Source organism: Leucopleurus acutus (assembly GCF_964270905.1).
Source record: "Leucopleurus acutus genome assembly, chromosome: 4".
Lineage (NCBI taxonomy): Eukaryota > Metazoa > Chordata > Mammalia > Artiodactyla > Delphinidae > Leucopleurus > Leucopleurus acutus.
This window is the reverse complement of record NC_139146.1, coordinates 314,164-336,661: the sequence shown is the minus strand read 5'-3', so window position 1 is coordinate 336,661 and position 22,498 is coordinate 314,164. Positions and strand designations below refer to the sequence as shown.

Genomic DNA, 22,498 nt, shown 5'->3' with positions numbered 1-22,498 from the left:
TGAGGAGTGCCCCCCCGGGGTGGGGTTTCCAGGATCTGCCCCTTCCACCCCAGGCCCAGGGAGTCCTGATGCCTCAGCTGAGAGGGGAGGGTGAAGGCTAGTGCAGCGGCTACCAGGGGTGTCCGCCCACCAACCAGGAGGCCAGCGGAGACCCGGACCCCTCCCACAGCACTCTTGGACCCCAGGAGGGGTGGTGGGACTGGAGGTCGAGCCGCCGACCTTGCAGTGACCCCGGTCTCCCCGCAGCGCGGTTAACGCCGCAGAGGAAATCCCGGAGGCCCCAGGGAGGGGGCGGCCGCGGCGGGGGCGGGACTGCGGGGACACGGAGCGGAGCGGCCGGTCCGCAGTGACCTCTGCGCGTCCCTGCCCGGCGTGGGGCCGCCAGCCAAGGGGGCGAGGGTCTCTCGGCCTCTGTCCCACTAAAATGAAACGGCGTGGCTCCTTCTCTGCGACTCTATTACGCAGAAAAATAGGTCCCGGTCGGTCTGCGGGCTGCTCTCCTCCAACGGTTGGGATGGGTTTTCTGGCGTCTGGGGGCTGCCTTCTCACGCCCAGCGGTGCGGGAGGCCCGGTAACGGCGGGGGTCGGGGGCCAAGGCAGCGCTCAGGGGCACTCGGCCCGGTCGGGACCGCTGTCACCGGCCGCGCCGGGGAACCCCTTCCCGCGCGCGTCGGCGGAGAGTGGGATGGCGACCAGAGCCGCGACGCCCAGCTCCCCCCGACAGCGGCTGGACTAGAAAGGGCTTCGCTTACTGGCGCCGCGCACGTATCCGTCCGCACGCTAGGTGCCCCAAACGGGCGGAAGCGGATGGGAGTGCGGGACCTTGTCTCGCCGTTGGGGGGGCGGCCCCCGCCCGGTCCACACAGAGGGGATCGGATGACGCGGGCTGGGGCCAGTATCTGGGGCTCTGGACTGAGGGGTGGGCCGGGGTCGTGCGCGCTGGCTCGGGAGCTCGCGCCCCGGGATCCCCCCCGAATCCGGCCCGGGGGCAGCGCTTTGGAGGGGAAAGGGGGGCGCGGCTCCGCCCCTCCGGTCCCCGCCTCCCGCGGGCGCCCGCCCAGCCGCCGCGGCCCCGCCCACCTCGTCACGCTCGGACGCGGGCGGGGGGCGGGGAGCGCCTCCATGTGATGCGCCCTCCTCGCGGTGCCCTTCAGCTTCAGCCGCAGTTCCAGGGGCGCCACATGGACCCGGCCGGCCCGAGCGCGCTCTGCCGCTGACCGCCCGCCCGCGCCCCGGCCCCAGCCCCAGGAAGGTAACCAGCGGCCCCGCGCGCAGCTCCTTCCCAGGACCCGCAGGGCGGGCACTCGGCCCCAGATGCCCCCTTCCCGGCCCGGGCTGGGCGCTCGGTCAGCCCCCGGCGGGCGCTGTCCGCCGGCGCGGTGCTGAAGCGGCCCAGGGGTCGCGGCCCGCGCCCTCCCTCGTTCTTACTCCTTCTCCGAGTCTCCTGCCTCTCGCGTCTCCCCTTCCCCTCCCTCGTCCTCTGTCTTTTTCTTTCTTTCTCCTGGCGCTCTCCCGCCTGAGGGCCGCTTGGCAGAGCCGGGCAACTCGCTCGCCCGCAAAGCCAAGGGGTGCGGCGGCCGCGGGAGCCCTGAGCCGTGCGATGGGGCGGTGGGAGCACTAGGGGAGCTCCGGCAGCGCCCCGGCCTCTCAGGGCTGGGCCCTGAGACTCCCTCCCCACCAGGAGGCAGGGGAGAAGTTTGGAAGAGAATCTGCTTTGCGGCAAAGGCGCCCCTGCGCGCCAGCGCTTTGCGGGGAGGCAGGGGTACGCTCGCCCCCCCATCCCTCCCCAGCCTGCACACACGCGGGTCTCCTTCATCTGAAAAGGAAAAAAAACCCCATAAAACAGTGGATCTCCAGGGACCTGGGTTTCCTTGCCAGGAGAGACCTCACCAGACAGGGGGTGGGGGGTGGGGGCACTGCAGCTCCTGATTTTACAGGAAGCACCTCCTCACCAGACTTGCAGCTGGCCTGGACCCTGGAGGTCCCCACCCATGCAGGTGCAGGTGGAGGGGTGGTCTGCCCCCCATTTCATTTGTTCCCGAAGGCTGGGGCCCCTGCAGTTTCTCCCTTCCACCCCAGTCTCTGCTGTGTGCAGGGGGCAGTGGGTGCTGGCCTCTCCCCTGGGTGAAACCTGGTCTCCCAAGACTTCCATCCGAAGCCAAAGGGAGCTCCCACCCAGGTCCCACCCACACTGACCTTTCCCATCCTTTAGATGGGTCTCCGCGCCCATGGCCCAGGGCTCCACCAGGGAGGCAGCAGAGCCAGTCACCTCCAAACGCCCCTGGGCCTGCCCCCACTTCTCAAAGGCAGCTTCTCCTCGGAGCTGCACGCTCCCATCCCTGCAGTAGCAGCCGGACGCCGGCTTCACAAACCCCAGGGGCCCAGAGAGACCACTTTGCAGGGACCTTCCCAGACCCAGGTGCCTGTCCCATGTTGAAGTCCAGCCTCCAGGTGTTGGGGGGACCACGAATGATGCTTTCTCACACCCCAGACCTGCTTCTAGGGGAAGTTGGGAGGGGACAAGGAAGACGTCCTCCCCCAGCCCCGTTGGTGACCTGTGACCATTTCCTCTCCCCAAGCAGAGAACTCCTGGCCACATTCGCATGTGAGCTGTGACCCTCCGAGGAGCCGCTGGGAACTCAAAGCCATCACCATGGAATTCGTGATGAAACAGGCCCTGGGAGGTAGGGAGAGGGGGGCACCCTGCACACCCAGCAGCACGCAGACACACGGGGTCTCACGCAGCACGTGGTCACCGTCGGACTTCACCACACAGTCCCCGCAATCACACCTACAGGCTCCCTCTGGACCGGGGTTGGGGGCTGGGGCGGGGGGACGAACAGGGAGGGGCCAAAGGCAGTGCGTCCTGAATCCCCTGGCCAGCTTTGGGGGTGGGGGAGGATGCATGCCAGTGCACTGTGTCCGGGCGGAGCCCCCCAGGTGGCCCTGAGCAGCAGTACCTCTGTCGGCCTTGGGAGGACACCCCAGGGCGCACCAGGGGTCAATCCCACTGGTCAGATCGGTGGCCCCCCACAGGGACTTTGCTTCTGATGCGCAGGGGTGCAGGAGGCCTCAGAGTGGCCACAGCAGGCAGAGTGGGGGTAAGGAGCAGAGCTGGACCTGTGGCCTCCAGCGAGGACTTTGCAGTGTCACGAGGGAGGGGCCCCAGCGTGCACAGGCAGGTAGCTTGCGTGTACCCACCTGCGTCCCCACCTCCCCGCCCCCGTGAAGGCAGTGCAGCCTCTTTGTGTGTTGGGCGAGGGGACCCCCCTTCCAGCCCTGCTGCTGCTTTTGAAAGGAATCCTGTGCCTCCCTGGGTCAAGGCCATCAGCACAGCCGGAGAGCCTGGCCCAGGAGAGGAAGATGATGTAGGACAGTGAGCTGAGACCCTGGCCCAGGAGGTGGGCGGGGGAGCGGATCGAGGTCCGCACTGGCACAGTTGCATCCTGGTCAGCCTGGCCCACGGGGCCAGCCCTGTGCACCCTGGCTCCCCTGGTGCAGCGCCAGCTCTGGGAGCTCCCTGTGATGGGAGCTGGCGGCCGCTGCCTGATTCTGCCATTAGAGATGTCTTCCTCGTGTGACGGGACCACCCCGGGACCATACGTGGCCTCTGTGGGTCACACCCTGACCTGACGCCTTTCACAGCCAGGCACGTGTCAGGTGATGCATGACAAGGCCACCTCTTGGCAGGAGTGATGGAGAGCTTTTCACCAGAGGTGGGGCACCATGGGGGCTCTGGTGCTAGGAAGGAGGGGCAGGATAGAGGGGCCAGTGCCACCATGCCCAGGACAGGAACCCCACGGGTGGGCTTGTCTCCTGGAGAGTGACTGCATTTCCACTCAACACAGATTAAATGGAAAGACGTCTGGGCCTGGCCCGGGGCCACATTTCCTGAGACTTCATGGTCAAGGGTAGGCTGCGGGTTGCGTCTAATCATAATGGTTACATCACTGGAACGTGATTCAGGGACAAAAGCAGCAGGAGGCACCAGGAGGGACCCAGGTTCCACGCAGCCGGTCCCAGGCTGTTACAGATAATTAATCAGGTGGCTAATTCGGGCCCCGAGGTGGGCTTGCAAGAAACGGAAATATCTGATTTCGCTGTCTGCGTGGCTGAAATCAGCTGGGTAATTGCCTGCCTGGATTCCCTTTGTTCCGTGTCAGCCCAAAGTTTCTCCTGCGGCAGTGACAGGGCGGCTTCACCAGTGACGTGGGAGCCTGGGCGCCGCCAGCGGAGGCCCCTCGGGCAGCAGCTACTCCCTGGGGCCCCAGACCCGGTGTTCCCCCGAACTCCCACCCCGTTCGCACCCCAGTGCTGCTGGGGGCAGGGGCTGCTCCAGGTGAGGCCTTGCTTTCTGGTGCCGTGTTTTCTCTCCCCCTGGTGGGCGTCATTTTGGTCTCTCGGGATGAGTGTGGGTGAGAGACAGACAGACGGAGACCAGGAGATGATTCCAAGAGGGGCCAGAGCCCCGGACACGGAGGCGGGACGAACCCCGGACGCTGTCCAGAGACAGGCTAACTCAGAGGGGATACGGCCAGAGACAGACCGAGAAAAAGACGAAGGGAAATGCCTCGGACACTGGAGTCACAGAGATGTGGGGAAACGGGACTGGAGGGAGGTGGATGCAGGAGCAGGGCAGCGGGAGCCAGGCTGCGGGGATCAGGCAGGGAAGGCGGCTGGGGGCTTGGAGGCTCAGAACAGGACAGCCGAGGAAAACATGGAAAAGACAGGGCGGCCGAGACGGAGACTGGGGAACCCGGGGAATCAGGTCAGGAAGTATAAATGCAGGACAGAGAGACAGACAGAGGGACAGACAAAGAGATGTAGACAGAGACAGATTGACACAGACAGAGAGACATAGAGGGACAGACAGGGAGAAACAGACAGAGAGGGAGACAGAGAGAGACAGACAAACAGAGAGACAGAGAAACAGACACAGGGAGACAGACAGTGACAGACATAGACATACACAGACAGAGGCAAACAGACAGGCAGACAGAGAGGCACACAGAGACAGGGATGTATTAGAAACAAACTGAGAAATAGAGTCAGGGCCAGAAGCAGAGACACATCCGCACACACACGCACACTCAGAGAAAGGCTCACAGTGGAAATGAGGGGAGAGACAGGCCTGGAGGGAGCCCCGGGCAGGCCTTGCTTGCTGCGCTGGGGACGAGACTCCACGTGGCCTAATTAGGCCGGGCTGTCTGCCTGGCCCTGCCTCTCAGGCAGGCCCTTTGTTGGGGCAGAGGTTTCCAGGTGACTGCCTGGTGGGCAGAGCAGCTGCAGGACTCAGGATTCCCACATCACACAGACAGACAGACGGGGCGCCCACAGCCCCCCAGACGCATGCCTGTGTCTGCCCAGCCTTGTCCACTCTGGGGCTCTTAGGAGGAGCCCAGTCTGGGACCTGCCTGGGACCTGCAGGGCCGTGGACAGGTGCACGCCCTCCACACCTCTGGCCCCCACCTGTCTGGCCCTGACGTGTTCACCCCCCCTCCAGCACCCTTGAGCGCAGAGCGTTCTGGGGAGGGCTGACGGGGCTTGTCCGGGGCACACACGCCTCTCACTCCCTCAGTCATCTGGTCTCTGCTCTTCCAACAGCCTCTGCCCCGTCCATCCTGCTTGTCTGCACGATCTGGGCACCACGAGGCGGGGCTGGGCCGTGGGCAAGCCGGCTGTGTGCCGGTGCTGCGGGACAGACGGGAACGCGCGGGGTCAGGGAGAGCCAGTTCACACTTGGATGGCCGTGAGTCCCAGGCGAGCCCTGCCCGTGACCCTCTGTAGGCACCTGCCTGCCCCGTGTCTGCGGCTCGGCCCGTACTGGGGCCCCTGCCCTGCCGGCGGGCTTCTGGCTCTGCCGCTGTGGCTGCCGCGGGCCCCTGCTGAGGGCCCTCTCCTCCACTGGCCCGTCTGGTCGGACACAGAGCCCACCTCTCTGGGGACCACAGGTCACGTGGGAGCCGGCACAGACCTCGGGGCACCTACTGCTGGAGGGAAGGGAAGTGGGGGCTGATGCGGAGGTGTCACGTCGTGGTGACGAGGGGCCGCGGGGGGCAGTGCGGGCAGGCCGGGCGGGGCCCCTGGAGTGTCTGCTCTTAGGGCCTGAGTCCTCCGTGGACTGACGGGGCGCCTGGGTTCCTTCAGACTCGGAAGGCGTGATCCCTGGGAGGCGGCTCTGCCGGCGCCTGCCCTGAGGCCGGGGAGCGGGGGCACTCAGGGCTGGCCAGGGAGCATTCTTCTGAGGCCAGGCAGTCGAGGAAAGTGAACAGCTATGGGCAAACTTGTTCTCCCCGAGAGAAACGTCCTGGAGGACTTGACAGGTGTTGGGCCTCCTGAGGTCCATCGACACACCCTGACGTTTAAATGAGCCAGCGTTCCGTCCCCAAGAGAAGAAAACATTGATGCACGGTCACGTGATGGCTGGGGAGCTTGTCTGCGGCAAAGTGGCCTTGAGCCAGGGCCAGGCGCTCCGCCGCGTCTGCACAGATCTGGGCCTCAGGGTCCTCAACGGTGTAATTTGAGGAAACTGTCTTCCCCCAAGACCAGGAAGTGGCGAATGGCCCCGGAGCTATATTTGCCTCGTGGACAGGAGCGTGGGCAGTTGGCGGGGTGGCGTGGTCCCTGTAGACGCTCACCAGGCTAAATCAGGAGCAGTGTGTCTATTTTGGCCCAAGTGACCCGGTTCGTAGCTGTCTGTCCCATTGTTCCGCTCAGTGTGGCATGTTCTGTGTCTGGAACACGCTTAGGTCCTCCGGGCTGGTGAGGGGGAGGGGAGGGTTTCCTGGAGGAGGGCATGTCCGAGGTGGGCTCCAAGGAGGAGTAGACGGACTGGGGCCCAGTACACGCAAAGGTCCAGGGGCTGTAGGGGCTGGGACGGGCTTGGAGGGCAGCCCAGTGCCCAAGCCTAAGCTCAGGTCTGCCTGGCCACACCCAGGGGCTCGGTCAGTGTGGACGGTGTCCTGCGGAGAGTCGGCCCTGGGCCCGGCCTGCGGGCAGGGAGGCTGGTCTGGGCGCGGCTGAGAGGCTGCCCTCTCTCCAGAAGCGGGGGGGGGGGCAGGGGGCCCGTGCCTGGTGCGTGGGGAGGACGAGGGAACGACCAGCCGCTGTCCTGAGGCCGGCACGTCTGCGCGTGTGTGGGCGGCAGGAGCTCTAGCACCCAGACCTGCGTGGAGGGAGGGAAGGTGCTCTACTGACACCCCCCGGGGAGAGCCTGGGCCGGGAGCCTCCACACCTGCTGGTGGTGGGCTATGCGCTCTCGGCCGGGACACCTAGGGGGTCTCGTGGGGATCAGTTCCCAGATGTTTAGGGGCCACAGGGACCAGATCCAGGAGAAGGGAGGGCAGCGCCCTCTGTGAGCCAGGAGCCCTGGGCAGGGGAGCCCCCCCTCGGGGCCAGCACCTCCCCCACCTCTGGGCTGTTGGGGGCCTCCTTCCTCTTCCCTGCTGCCAGCTCTGCAGCGCCCAGCTGAGGCCTGTCTGCAGCTGCTTTTGGGGGGCCCAGAACCGGGGCTCCCGAGGTCTCTGCCGGTCAGACGTGGCTCTGCCCCGACCCTCCCTTGCCTCGCCTCCTAGGACGTCAGGTCAGGGCCGCAGAGGCAGTCCTGTCCCGGCCCCCAGTGTCCGCCCATGGGACTCTACGTCGAGGGCGAGGCCGGGCGTCCCCATCCTGTCCCAGACCCAGGTCCTGAGGCCTGGGCTGGCCGCACAGGCTCCCCCGCCCTGTCTGTCTGCTTCAGGGCTCACTCTGCTTGTCAGGGGCCTCCCACATGCCCAGGGCTGCTCTGCTGGGACACTGGCCGGGGGAGGCCAGGCTCTCTGGCATCGGGTAGGCTGAGCGTCACAAGGTGAGCTGTACTGCAGGGAAAGGAGCAGATTGCGAGGGAAACTCTAGAATTCTGCGCTGGGGAGAATGCTTTTGACTCAGATTACAGAGAACCAGACAGAGAGTGATTTGAATCGGTTTGTTTTTTTCACATGATGAGGTGTCAGGAAGTGGTTCAGCCGCTCAGCTGTACCATCAGGGACCTGGCTCTGGCTCTCATTGTGCTACTGTCATCCTAGTGGAGCGTTCCGCTTGCTCCTCGCCGCCACAAAGTGGCTGCTGCTGCTCCGGCGTCACGTACACAGTCAGGGGAGGAAGAAGGAGATAATCCCTTTGTCTGCTTGGCGAGTGTGTCTGTGGAATCTCGTAGATGGTTTCCATTTATGTGTCATGGGCAGGAAGGTCTGGGAAGGTGAGGGCCAAGGAGGCACATCACCCTCCAAACAAGGCAGCTTGCATCAGGTTGGGAAACCTGGGTTTCCAGGTGCAGGAGCCCCCGACCACGAGCTCTCAGAGGGCAGAGGTGCCTCCTCCTTCCCCTGCTCGCTCTTGAGAGCCGGGCTCCTCCTCCACAGGTGGCTGGCAAATACTTGAAGATAAAATACCAATTTTCACTCAGCATGGGCTGCCCAGATGCCATGTTGGATCGAGAAAGTGCTGGCTTACTTCATGGGGCTCAGTGAAGACGCTTCTTACCCCTTGTCTCGTAGAGAAAACTGCCTGTTCTCCCGAAGCCCTGGACAGCCCTTCCCTCGGGAGAGGGCACTCCTGGTGGTTCAGCCGCCACTCAGTTGGAAACGCTTTAGCCCCAACCAGGGAGTAAACTGCATATAACGCGCTTCAACGCATGAAGTCGTTTCTTTTTTGCCTTGGTTGGCGAGGACTTCTGGTTGGGATTAAAGCGCGTGTTTGAATAGTTCCTGCGTGACAAGCTCTCAGGAATCTTGTGCTGACATGGGAGGCTGCCGGGCTGGCTCCGGGTCGCCCTGCATTTGATGCTGGGACATTTTACAGAGCGGGCAGGGACTGAATGAAAACCTCAGAGCCAGCATCAAGTCCAGGCAAATCCCAGTGCAGACAAGTTTCAGAGACCTCAGCCTCGTGAACCCAAACCCAGGTCAAGACGGATCAGGGGAGGGGGCTCCCAGCAGCTGCAAGCGGCCCCTCCCTAAGGCGGCCCCCTCGGGGCTCCTGCCCCTCGTGGCAGAGGAGAGGAGAACCGGGTCCTTCCGAGGCTCCTGCCGTTGGCTGTCGGCTGCTCAGAGCCCCGGATCGTGTCTGGGCGGGGGGCGGGGGCTCTGGCTGGGGTCCGTCCGGAGCCTCCTCCTGGCCTCTGCCTGTGCTCTGGGCTCCGTGCAGATCAGCTTTCCAGCTTTGCCCGCACTTTTCTCGTCTCCTGGACAGGGCAGAACGTGGCTTCTCTCGCCCTGCCGGGGTCAGTCAGGACCTCCGGCTGCTTCTTAGGGGGGCGGCCCCGTGGGTCCCTTTTGGTCCCCTGGACTAGACCATGAGCTGTAGTGTCCTTGGGGGCCAGTGGGAGGCTTAGGGTACTGGGTGCCGAGTTTTGAGGGTGCTGCCTGCTGAGTGCTGCGGGTGCTGTGCGTTGGATTCTGACTGCTAGTTCTGGGTGCTGAGTGCTGGGTGCTGGGTGCTGGGTGCCAGTGCAGACTGAGCCTCGGAAGGTCGAGGACTCCTGGGGTCGGGCAGCTGGCCGGAGCAGCCCCAGGGCTGCATCCTTTGGTGCTAATGGCCGCTCCTGACATTCCCCTGGGAAAGCCGTGGCCGTGTCTGAGTGGAAACATCAGAACTGCCTGCTGAGCTCTGCTTCCTCGGCTGGGAGGTGGGCTTCACCAGGAGGGTGCTGGCCACCGCGTGCGCCCCCGGCCGCCTCAGCCCCGGGCGTCTGCCTTTACCCTCTGGGCCCCTGCGGCCCAAGAGCTGGCGGGAAGGCCACAGGTGCAGGGCCTCTTGGGAGAGGAAGAAGTGCAAGGGCTGCGGGCGGGAGGAGGAAGCAGGGAGGATAGAAACAGTTTAACAGAAGCTGAGGGCAGAGCCCCAGCAAGCTGCCAGCCTCGGGCCCCGGAGGGTGTTTGGGGCCGAGGACCACCTTGCACTTAGCGTCCTTCAGAAGGAAGCCTCTGGAAATGGGTCTGCTCTGCGCCTGGCCCACGGGCTGCTGTCTGCCAACACCCTGCTGGCGGGGTCCGCCCTGCACAGGAGCAGACGCAGCCGGGTCCCTGAGGCCCCGCACAGTAGCACCCCGATGGCCCCCTGCCTCGCTGTCCCACCGCAGCTGTGCATCGGGCTGTGGTCAAGGGGGTCTGTGCGCCTGGCACCAGGCCTGCGTGGAGGTGGCTAGGAGGGGCTGCTGGGGGGCAGCAGCTCGTGAGCCTCTGCTCCCGCCCCAGGTGGCCTCAGGGCCCAGGCCCTCCCCCGGCAGACTGGGCAGCGGGTGAGCGCAGGGGAGCTGGGGTCCAGGCGCGAGGAAGCCGGCGGCCGCGCCACCTGTCTCAGATCCTGGTTCTGTTTGGACTCGCTAATCGGCATTTTCATCTCGCCTCTGTCTCCACGTGTCCCCTCCTGAAGCCAAGACCAGACGTGCCACCTGGCACCTGGCTCAGCGGGCAGGGACAGTGGCGGTCTGGGGCCTCTCCCCGACGGGTGTGGAACATCTGACCGGTGCCCCAGACCAGCAAAAGAGGTTTTCCAGGCCACAGAAGCAGGAGGAGCATCACAGAAGATGCAGGCAGAGCGGGCAGGGGTCTGATTTAGTCAAGACTAGAGCGGGGGCCTTCCACGTGACCAGCCAGCCGGCCAGCCCCCCGGCCGTGCCCCTGGGCCGGCTTCAGGAGGCGAGGCTGCCAGGCCTGGGGCCAGAGCATGGTGGTCAGCAGGGTGAGACAGGGCCCATGCCTTGGGCCTCCCCTCCCCGAGGGCTGGGCAGAGACGCTCCGGAGGGGGTGGGCTCTGTCTGCCGGCTAGGATGAGGCAGAAAGTCCACTCGCCCGCCTCCGGTCCCTTCGGAGCTTGGCCAGCGGGTGGGAGTGCGGCTGGACAGGCGTTTGGAAGCCGGGCCCCGGGGCGGTGGATGATGGACAGTGGATGGTGGCGAGACAGGTTTGGCTGCCCCTTGGACGCTGGTCTACTCCTTGGCCCGGGGTGTCGAGGAGACTCCGACGCAGGCCAGGCAGGCAGTGCCCGCGGACCCTGGCCACAGGCCCCTCAGGCCAAGCACCCTCCACAGGGCAGCGGGGCGGGCGTCTTTGAGGGGCTTCGCTTTGCAAGAACATTAACTGTTGAATGTGTATCATCACAATTAACATCTGATCTAACTTGTGTCACCTTGACTTTCACCTTTTTTAAATGCTTCCTTGCTAGTTCACTTATTTAATCTTAAGACATGGACTAAATTTTCTTTTTAAAAACCTTCTGCAGTGTTTTGGAACCCGCACGCCCTTTGAAAACATTATTCAAGCTCTAATTGTTGCCGTCATGGGCGACGCTGTGTGTTTCGAGCTCTCGCCAAGTCCTTCCGGCGGTTCTGTGAGCTCCTCTGTCCGGCCTTCACCCACGCCCGCCTCTGTTCTTTGTGATTCCGGTCTGGAGGCTTGGTATTACCGTCGATGTTTTCTTAATACATAAACTTTTTTTTTTTTTTTTTTTTTTTTTTTTTTTGCGGCACGCAGGCCTCTCACTGTTGTGGCCTCTCCTGTTGCAGAGCAGAGGCCCCGGACGCGCAGGCTCAGCGGCCATGGCTCACGGGCCCAGCCGCCCCGCAGCACGTGGGATCTTCCCGGACCGGGGCACGAACCCGCGTCCCCTGCATCGGCAGGCGGACTCTCAACCACTGCGCCACCAGGGAAGCCCCCATAAACATATTTTTATCTTTGCATTCAATTTGATGAGGTATTTATCCACGTTTATTTTTTAACATGAAAGTGGGTTTTTTTTCCTACCATGAAACTAATAAATGTTCATTGTAAGGAATTGCAATAATACAGAAAACATAAAGAAGTGATATGGAAAATTGAGACACCACGTTGCTTTCAAACTCATCTGCTAGAATCACTCATTACTTATGTGAAATAATATTACTTTTTTCCAGGAGAAATGCCTTCAGACCTGTTTCTAATTTTAAAAGACTCTGCAAAGTTCTTTACGCTGTCCATTTATTAGAACTGGCTCGGGGCTCAGCTGGCTGTGCCAAAGCTGGGGGCCAAGGATCAGCCTGCCACGGTGACTGTGGCTTAAAACAGCTTTAGACAGAAAACGCGGGACAGCGTCATTTCCTGACAGCAGCCCTTTGAACAGTGCGTGTTTCAGGGAAGTTTCTGTCTGCTGTGTAGACAGGTTTAGACGAAACTCGCCCTTTGGGTGATGAGCTACAGAATCAGTACAGACTTAACTCCAAGTTCCAGGAACAGTTTGTAAATATTTGCCCACCTTCCTCCCATCCTCCTGGCAGAGATGGGGCTGCAGGTATAACTCGAATCCAGACCCAAGGAGCCCGTTGGAACGGAAAGTACCAGCAAGGAGCGGTCCTTGTGGACGCGTCCCCGCTGTTCCTCAGTAATGCGCTCGTGGATCATCTCAGACACTCCGCTGGTCTCCTGGAATGGGTGGGGGCCCTGAGCTGGGACAGACCTCCTGCCCCTCCCCCCATGTCCCCTCGGCAACAGGCGCCTTGACGACGCTCTTTCCTCCTGAACCTGTGGTTTGCCCTGAGTTAACGCATCTGGACTCGGGCACATTCCACCCCATCAGCCCTGTGCGCTGTCCCCGCCTGACGGACGAGGCCCCTCTCCTCTCTCCTCTCCTGCTGGGCCTTTGGGAACTTTCCAACAGAGGGTGCGCAGGAGGGCCATGGAGTCTATTCTGCCTTGGGGCATAGCTGCCAGTTGGGCTGGGTATAAAGTTGTAGATTTTAAAGAATTTCCTCCTTGGAATTTTGAAGCCTTTTTTCAGTTGTCTTGCAGGTTCTAAAGTTGCTATTAAGTCACATGCTGCTCTCACTTCCAGTACTTTCTACATGACCAGTTTGCTTTTCTCTCTGGAGGCTTTTAGAGTTTCCTCTTTGACTTCGCATTTTGAAATTTCAAACTCCCAGGACCTTGCTGTGGGTCTTCTTTCACCCCCTGCGGGTGCACTTCCTCGGCCGGGGGACAGGGCTCTGGCTGCCTCCTTGCTGAGCCCTCACCTGACCCTCTCAGCTCTGGGCCGCTCTGCTCTGATTCTCTGTTTCCTTCTGTTTTCTTTCCCGTTGTTCATCTCCTTATCTTTTGTTCTACTTCCTGGGATATTTCCTTCATTTCATTTTCTAACTCTTCAACTGAACTTTTCATTTCTGCATTTACATTTTTAACTTTCAAAATCTCTTCCATGCATTCTGAACGCCCTCCCTTTCAAGGGTTCCCCTGGCCCTTGTACTGTCTCCTCTGAGCACCCTTGCCTGTCTGGGTGCCGCCTTCATGCTGGGGGCTCTCTGGGTGAGTTCTGAAAGCCTGGCTGAGGTCCTGCGTGCTGTGGGGGACTTCTGGCTTACCTGTGGGAGAAACACGTGGGAAGCTGGCTTTTATGTTTGGAGAGCCCCAGATGGTAGCATCTTTCGGTCTTGTTGGGAGGCGTGGCTCCATTTCTCCAGAAACAGATTCTGCGTGGCTGGATGGTGGGTTTTGTGAGCAGGGCAGTGGGTGGGGGCTTGGCGAGGTCCCCAATTTCGGGAAACAGATATCTCCTTGACCCCTGTCTGTAGGTGGATGCGTCACCTCTGCCCCCACAGTGCCTGAGACTGGTCTGAGCCTGGAAGGGCTCTGGTTCAGTTTCTCCAGCGAAACGGGTTTTTGATTCCCCCTTGCCGCTTGGGTGGTGGGTCCCCAGGGCGTGGAGCGCAGGTGCCCCTCGTGCAGACCTCAGCCCCTCCCCCAGGACCTAGCGCCTCTGATACCAGAGTCGGCCTGGGTTCTGCCTGCACGTGAGCTGCGCAGCGGTCTCTCCCCCTGTTCTTGCTTGGGTGCCCCCTGCACGTCTGCTCTCCATTTCCCCAAATTGGATACCTCGGCCACCTTGTTCTCTCCTCTCCTGTCTGTTTGTCCTCGTGGAATTATACTTTCACAATCCCTCGCTCCAGTTTTAGCGGGGCTGTGGAAAGCGGTTTAGATAAGCACGTGCGTTCGATCCAGCATGTTTCACTAGAACTCGGTACCATCAGCTGTTAGACCTCCTGGAATTAGGACATGGAGCACAGGGTTAGCTGGAGTGAGTCCGCCGGCTGTCGAGAAGACCAGTGCAGGCAGACCTCAGAGATATTGCGGGTTTGGTGGCAGACCACCGCGATAAAGAGTGTCGCAGTAAAGTGAGCCGTGGGAATGTTTTGGTCTCCCAGTACAAATAAAAGATGTGTTTACACTACAGTGTCGTCTGTTAAGTGTGCAATAGCATTATGTCTAAAACAAGACACATCAAGTGTACATATCTTGATTAAAAATTTTACTGCTAAAAAATGCTAACCGTCATCTGAGCCTTCAGTGAGTCATAATCTTTTTTGCTGGTAGAGGGTGTGAAACATTGTGAGAATTACCAGAATGTGACAAGAGACATGAAGCGAGTACATGCTATTGAAAACATGGTGCCAACAGTCCTGCTTGACGCGGAGTTGCCACAGACCTTCAGTCTGTGAAAAACACAGTATCTGTAAAGGACCATAAAGCAAATCACAGAAAAACGAGGTACGGCGACATTAGGACAAGTGGTATTACGGCATCTGGTACTAGGACACCTGGTTAGGATGCTTGGTATTAGGGTAAGTAGTATTGCAGCGTCTAGTGTTGGGATGCCTGGAGTTAGGATGTCTGGTATTATTAGGATGCCTGGGGTTAGGACGCCTGCCATTGGAACGCCTGGTGTTAGGATGCCTGACATCGGGACATCTGGTATTAAGATGCCTGTCATTGCACTTGAATGAATTCACTACCATTGACTTAACCAGTACCGAATGTTGTGCATCACACATCCAGCCTGTTTACACTCATAAACAACGTTGCACTGGGCATTCCTGCACTTACATCCTGTCAATCAATATATATTTATTGAGTTCTTAACCATAAGCCAGACACACAGACGGAGAGTCTCCATCTGATGAAGCATACATTCTAGTGTCGGAAACAGATAAACAAAACCCAGGTCCATAAACAGTAAACGTGAGGCCTCAAGAGGTGGCGCGTGGGAGAGAAGTCAAGCAGGACCTTTGTCTTTCAGGCACGTCCTCGTGCTCAGGTGGCAGTGCTGTGGCCGCAGAGGGTGGCCTTCAGGAAACCACGATATCCTCGTGTTTTGGGTTTTTTAAATTAATTTTTATTGGAGTGTAGTTGCTTTACAGTGTTGTATTAGTTTCTGCCGTGCAGCAAAGTGAACCAGCCATACGTATATATGTGTCCCCTCTTTTTAAAAACCTTTCTTTATTTTATTTCTTTATTTTTGGCTGTGTTGGGTCTTTGTTGCTGCGCGCGGGCTTTCTCTGGTTGTCGCGAGAGGGGGCTACTCTTCCTTGCGGTGCATGGGCTTCTCGTTGCAGTGGCTTCTCTTGTTGTGGAGCACAGGCTCTAGGCGCGCGGACTTCAGTAGTTGTGGCGCACAGGGTCAGTAGTTGTGGCGCACGGGCTTAGCTGCTCCGCAGAGTGTAGGATCTTCCCGGACCAGGGATCGAACCCGTGTCCCCTGCTGGCAGGCGGATTCTTAGTCACTGCGCCAGCAGGGAAGTCCTTATCCCCTCTTTTTTGGATTTCCTTCCCATTTAGGTCACCGCAGAGCACTGAGTAGAGTTCGCGGAGCTATACAGTAGGTCCTCATTAGTTATCTATTTTATACATGGCATTAATAGCACGCGATATCTTTGTTGACAGGAATACAATACGGCAGAAGGATGTGCGCGGCTAATCTTCTGCCACACGTTTCCAAACTGCCCTCTAAGTAGATCTCGCTGAAATATGCCGCGGCCAGGCTCCATCGTGCAGATCACACACACGCTCCCCAACATGGGTTTTGTCCAACTGTTGCCGATTGGGTGGATAAAGTTGATCTCATTTTTAATTACATTTTGGGGATAACAGTGTGATTTAGCATCTTTCATTCACTCAGCAAAATTTTTGAACACCCAGTATTTGCCATTATTATGATTTCTACGTTTTAGGTGAATGTTCTGTTAGTTACCGTTCCACTCTTGCCGTTTGCCATTTAACTCTGTGATGTTCTAGATATTCTCGCCGTACGTGTGTATGTAGTCAGCGCTGTCGGTCCTTCCTCGTTATGCTGTGTGTTTTCCCGCTTCTCTGCACGCCTGGAACATTTTCACTGGACGCCACACATTGTGAGTTCGTTCACCCTGTCGCTGCTGGCATTTCTGTTTTCCTAAATATACGCACTTTGCTCAGTATGCGATCAGGTTATTTAGAGACAGTCTGATTCTTTCCCTTCTTGTCTTTAAGCTTTGTTAGGTGGGAGCAGACCCATGTTTAGTCAGGATAATTTTCCCCACAACCGAGGTCGTCCCTTCTTCTTATTCTCAGGGATGCCTGGTGATCTGTGGCTTCTTCTGCTCTTCCTCTTGGGAGCCTTCTCGTAAAAGGCGGAGATGTTGGATTGGGTAGAAAATCAAGACCCAACTTTATGAGGCCTCTAAGAAACCCACCTGAAATATGAAGACACAAATAAGGGAGAAATAGAAAGATGGAAAAAGAGAAGCCATGTTAATATTAATCACAAGAAGCCTGGAGGGGCCACATCAGTGTCAGACAGAGATTTCAGAGCAAAGGTTGTGGCCGGGGCTGAAGACGGCCCGATCCCAGTGAGAAGGCAGCCAGTTAATCAAGAGGGCGCCACAGTCCCGACCATTTCTACGAGTAACAACTGAGCTTCAAGACGCGCGAGGCAAAGCTGGCAGGACTTAGCAGGGAAACAGACAACCTGCAGGTTCGGGTGGCGACACTCAGAAGGACGCACAGACCTGAGCAGACGGCCAACCGGCCTGGCCGACCGACTCTGCAGACACTTCAGAGGACACTCACAGCTCACAGAGCATCCACCCGGATAGACCTTCTTCTTGCAGACACTTCAGAGGACACTCACAGCTCACAGAGCACTTACCCACATAGACCTCCTTCTTGCAGACACTTCAGAGGACACTCACAGCTCACAGAGCATCCACCCAGATAGACCTTCTTCTTGCAGACACTTCAGAGGACACTCACAGCTCACAGAGCATCCACCCAGATAGACCTTCTTCTTGCAGACACTTCAGATGACACTCACAGCTCACAGAGCATCCACCCGGATAGACCTTCTTCTTGCAGACACTTCAGAGGACACTCACAGCTCACAGAGCATCCACCCAGATAGACCTTCTTCTTGCAGACACTTCAGAGGACACTCACAGCTCACAGAGCATCCACCCAGATAGACCTTCTTCTTGCAGACACTTCAGAGGACACTCACAGCTCACAGAGCATCCACCCGGATAGACCTTCTTCTTGCAGACACTTCAGAGGACACTCACAGCTCATAGAGCATCCACCCAGATAGACCTTCTTCTTGCAGACACTTCAGATGACACTCACAGCTCACAGAGCATCCACCCGGATAGACCTTCTTCTTGCAGACACTTCAGAGGACACTCACAGCTCACAGAGCATCCACCCGGATAGACCTCCTTCTTGGCCACAAAACCAGTCTCAACAAACGTAGATGATTCCAGCCATGCAGAATGTGTTTTCTGTCCACATTGGGATGAAACAAGAAGCACACAACAGAAAGATATCTGGGAAATCCCCCCAATATTTGGAAACTAAACAACCCATGGGGCCAAGAAGGGATTAAGACAGAAATTAGAAATTATTGTAAACTGAATGGAAATTAAAAAACGGTAATTTGTGGGATTCAGGAAAGTCATGTTTAGAGGGAAATTTATATCACTAAACACCTCAATAGAAATGAAGAAAAGTCTCAAATGATTAACTTCAACTTCTTTTTTTAAAAATATTTATTTATTTATATTTTATTTGGCTGTGTCGGGTCTTAGTTGTGGCGTGTGGGATCTAGTTCCCCGACCAAGGATGGAACCCAGGCCCCCTGCACTAGGAGTGCGGAGTCCCAGCCACTGGACCACCAGGAAAGTCCCTTAACTTCAACTTCTAACATCTGAAACTAGGAAAAGAAAATCAAACAAAACCCAAAATAAGTAGGAGAAAGGAAATAAAGATCAAAATAGAAATTAATGAGATGGGGGTGGGGATGAACAAAGTTAGTTAAGAAGATTAATAAAATTGGACTTGTATCCAGAATACCAATTACCATTCAATAATAAGATCAACAACCCAATCAAGAAATGGGCAGAAGGGGCTTCCCTAGTGGTGCAGTGGTTAACAATCCGCCTGCCAATGTGGGGGACACGGGTTCAAGCCCCGGTCCAGGAAGATCCCACATGCCACGGAGCAACTAAGCCCGTGCGCCACAACTACTGAGCCTGTGCTCTAGAGCCCTCGAGCCACAACTACTGAGCCCGCATGCCACAACTACTGAAGCCTGCGCACCTAGAGCCCGTGCTCTGCAACGAGAGAAGCCACCGCAATGAGAAGCCCGTGCACCGCAACGAAGGGTAGCCCCTGCTGACCGCAGCTAGAGGAAGCCCACGTGCAGCAACGAAGACCCAGTGTAGCCAATAAATAAATAAATAAAATCTATTAAACATATATATATATATATATATATATCATGCACATGACTTTAAAGAAAAAAAAAGAAAGAAAGAAATGGGCAGAAGCTCAAGGAGGTGGACCATAGCCCTCAGCTCAAATTGGGAGATCGAGGTGGCAGGTCACAATGAGAGCATGACCTAGATGGGATGGGAAGGGATGGGAAGGGCACTGCCTCCCCTGGGGTCCTTCTCCCCAAACCCATCACCCAGTCTAATCAAGAGAAAAACATCAGACAAATCCTAATTGAGAGACAAACAAAATTCCCGCAAAGCGCTCGTCACAGCTGGCCAGGTCATCAAACAAGGAAAGTCTGAGAAATTGTCGCAGCCCAGAGGCGCCTAAGGAGATGTGACGACTGACGTATACGGTCCCTGGACGGGATCCCGGAACAGAGAGGGAACCGCAGGCAGACACTGTGGAAATCGGTTAGTAACAACGTTCTTGACGTGGGCTCCTCGACTGTGACAGTTGCGCTACTCTAACGTTACGTGTTTGCGGGGCACGTGGGAACTCTGTACTGCCTCTCTTCATAATTTTTCTGTAAATCTAAGATTGTTCTAAAATAAAAAGTGCATTTTTGAAAGTGTGCAAACGATTTGAATAGGGATTCTGTCAAAAAAGATATAAAAATAGCTACTAAGCACATAAAAAGATGCTTCACATCCCTGTTCAGAAGAGAAAGGCAGCGGCTGCCTCGCACCCGCCGTGGCGGTTAGAACTTCAGGGGCACCTAGGAGCACGTGCTGGCGGGAACGCGGAGCAATGGGCCCCGTACACGCTGGTGGGAGTTTAAAACGGCACAACTACTTTGGAAAACAGTTGGCAGTTCCTGAAAAGTGGAACCTCGGTTTGCCACACAACTCGGTGCCCACTCGTGGGTATCCCCCCACGACAAATGAGGCAGGCACACACACAAGACTGTCTGTGCGGCTCTATCCACAAAGACCAAACTGGAAGCAACCCTGCGTCCGTTACCGGTGACCGGACACACCCTCGGTGCCCACCCTCTCAGCCCTAAAGGGGAAGGAACGGTGGGCACTCAGCAAAGCACCACCTCGGTGAACAGCCAGCCCCGTCCCGCGATGGCCGCCTGTGCTGTGACTGTGTTTATATAAGATTCTGGGGAGTGACCTGCAGGCACAGAAAGGAGGTCAGCGGTCGTCTGCACGTGGTTTGGTGGGAGGAATTACACGGGGCCGCCAGGAACCTCGGGAGGACGGATGTGCCCAGTGTCCTGACTGCGGTGGTGGCTTCATGGATGTGCACGTTTGTCTAATTGCGTGATTTATACTACGGCCGCTACGCCTCCATTAAGCGGCTTTAAGATTGGTTGTGTTACCGAGGACGCCTGCCGTTGGGAGGGTCAGGTGTGTGGACCACGGTGCCTGAGGCCGGTTTCCAGGCGGGCCGGGGACAGCTAGAGCTTCAGCCCCTGCCCTCGTGCCTGCGGGGCGGCCCCCTCAGCTCAACACCCTCCACAGGGGAGGAAGGGAGAGGCCGCGCGGGACCCTGGGCGGGGGCTGGGAACAGGCACACGGTCCCTGCCGCACCAGGCGGGCTGGTGGCCCCCAACAGCGTCGGCACATAACTGCTTTCTGATCGGGCCACCTTTGCATCCCTAAAATGAACCTTTTCTGTAGAATTCTGTAAGAAATGCCAACCTTCAGTCCCATCTCTGGCTTAGCATTTGGCACTGCTGTTTCCGTGGGAGCCTGGCCCGCCCCAGCCGAGTTTTGGCATCGTTCTTGTGCTGATTTCACAGAAATAACCGGGAGGATTTCCTTCTTTTCCTCCCTTCCAAGAACATTCTAAATATCGTAAGAATTATCTGTTTCTTGACTGTTTGAAAGAATGCATCTGTGAATTCTTAGGCATAGTTCTGAGTTTTTGACAACATTTTTTAGAAAATCTACTTCACGCAGGTTTTCAAGTGTATGGACAGAGTGTAAAGATGTTACTTGATCATTCTAACATCTAACGTCTAATGCAGCTGTTTCTCCCTCACTTTTTCCTGGATTCGCATATCTTTGTGCCCTTTTCCGTCCCCTCGACCCGAGCAGGTGCCTGTCCACATCCACGGAGTTTGAAGCTCCACCTCTTTAGGGCGGTGCCCTTGCTGTCAGCTGAGCTCGCCTCCCCCTGCACCGCCCCCCAGGCCGGAGCCCAGGTGTGAGGCCCGGGCCCCAGGGGTTTTGCAGGCTGGCTGCCCCGAAGATCTCACTAGATCTTGCATCGCATGGTACTCAAGCTCCCAGAAATGCAGCGACTGTAGTTTCACTCGTGTTTTCTAACGCATAAGAGAAACTTCATGTCTGTAGGGTTGGGAGGAGGGCTTTTGTTCCCAGTTTCCCTGTTTGTCGTGCTACTTTCCTGACGCCATCAGACACTACACTTGGTCTCATTCCTACTTTGAAAACATGTTGAGGTTGTCTCTGCAGCCTGACATGTTTTTTTGAGACATGGGATTATAAATTGATTTAAATTTTCTCTTTTCTTATTGGGATAAAACGTACATGACATAAAACTTGCCGTTTTAACTATTTTAGCTATTTTTGGGGGGAGTGGGGCTGCATTGGGCTTCGTTGCTGCGCGCGGGCGTTCTCTAGTTGTGGCGAGCAGGGGCGACTCTTCGTTGCCATGCGCGGGCTTCTCATTGTGGTGGCTTCTCTTGTTGCAGAGCATGGGCTCTAGAGCGCAGGCTCGGTAGTCGTGGTGCACGGGCTTAGTTGCTCCACGGCATGTGGGATCTTCCCGGACCAGGGCTCGAACCCATGTCCCCTGCACTGGCAGGCGGATTCTTAACCACTGCGCCACCAGGGAAGTCTCTTAACTATTCTTAAGTGTACAGTTCAGTGGCATTAAGTACATTCACGTTGCTGTGCAGCCGTCAACATCCGTTTCCAGAACTTTTCAATCTTCGCAAACTGAGGCTCTGTCCCCGTGAAGCACTGACCCCCCCCCCCCCGGCTCCCACCATCTACTTTCTGTCTCTCTGATTTTGCCTACTTTAGGGACCTCATGTAAGTGGAATCGTACAGTATTTGTCCTTTTGTGTCTGGCTTGTTTCATTTCACATGTTATTTTTAAAGTTCACCGCATTGTAGCGTGTCTCAGAATTGCGTTCCTTTTAACGGCTGCACAGTATTCCATCGTATGGATGGACCACATTTTGTTTATCCATCATCTGTCGGTGGGCATTTGGGTTATTGTGATGCTGCTGCTGTGAGCACGGGGTACTTACATCTCCTTTCAATTCTCTCAGTGTTCCTGCTTTCAGTTCTTTTGAGTTTATACCCAAAAGTGGATTTGCTGGATCCTATAGTAATTCTATATTTAATTTTTTGAGGAACCTCCATACTGCTTTCCACGCAGCTGCACCATTTTAAGTTCCCACCAGCAGTGCACAGGCCTCCAGTTTCCCCACATCCTGGCCGACACTTGTTCCCTGGGTTGGCTTTGGTTTGTTTGGGTTTTAAGTGATGGCCATGATGATGACTGTGAGGGGAGCCTCTTCAGGCTGTGGACGAACATTCAATTGCTCTTTGTGAACATTCCATGAGTCTGGAAAAAACACGGGCTGTGTTTTTTAGGATCTAGGTTTGGCGTGAACCTGGTTTGTGACCTGCCAATCTGTTTTCTGTCTTTAGATAATCATAAAAACGTACACAGGGATTTTTTCTCCTTGTCTGCACTTGGCCCTCGTAGCGTATGGTGGAACCTCCCGCCCGTGGCCGCCTGGGACTCCCTGACATGGGGGCATCGTGGCCACGTGGCCCTGTGCCCTAGAGGTCAGCTTGTCTCCAGCCATTTGCAGGGGCTGCAACGGAAACAAACAGGCCAAGTCAGCGGCCTCAGCACCGGCTCCTCCAGGGACGGGTGTGGTTCATTGGGATGGATGTAGGGAGGGGCCAGCAGGGTGGGTGGGTGAG

At 57.3% G+C, this 22,498-nt stretch overlaps 1 protein-coding gene across 1 annotated transcript in view; it reads left to right on the top strand.

Annotated features, from left to right (window-relative positions):
• Positions 1-2,653: 2,653 nt before the first annotated feature.
• The window catches only part of CPLX1 (complexin 1), a gene marked incomplete at both ends in the record, with an annotated part of 34,391 nt that continues 14,546 nt past the window's right edge, over positions 2,654-22,498 (top strand). Inside the window, one exon of the mRNA XM_082838965.1 lies at positions 2,654-2,684. Coding sequence (XP_082695091.1) covers positions 2,654-2,684 — 31 coding nt within the window. The remainder of the gene's footprint in view (positions 2,685-22,498) is intronic.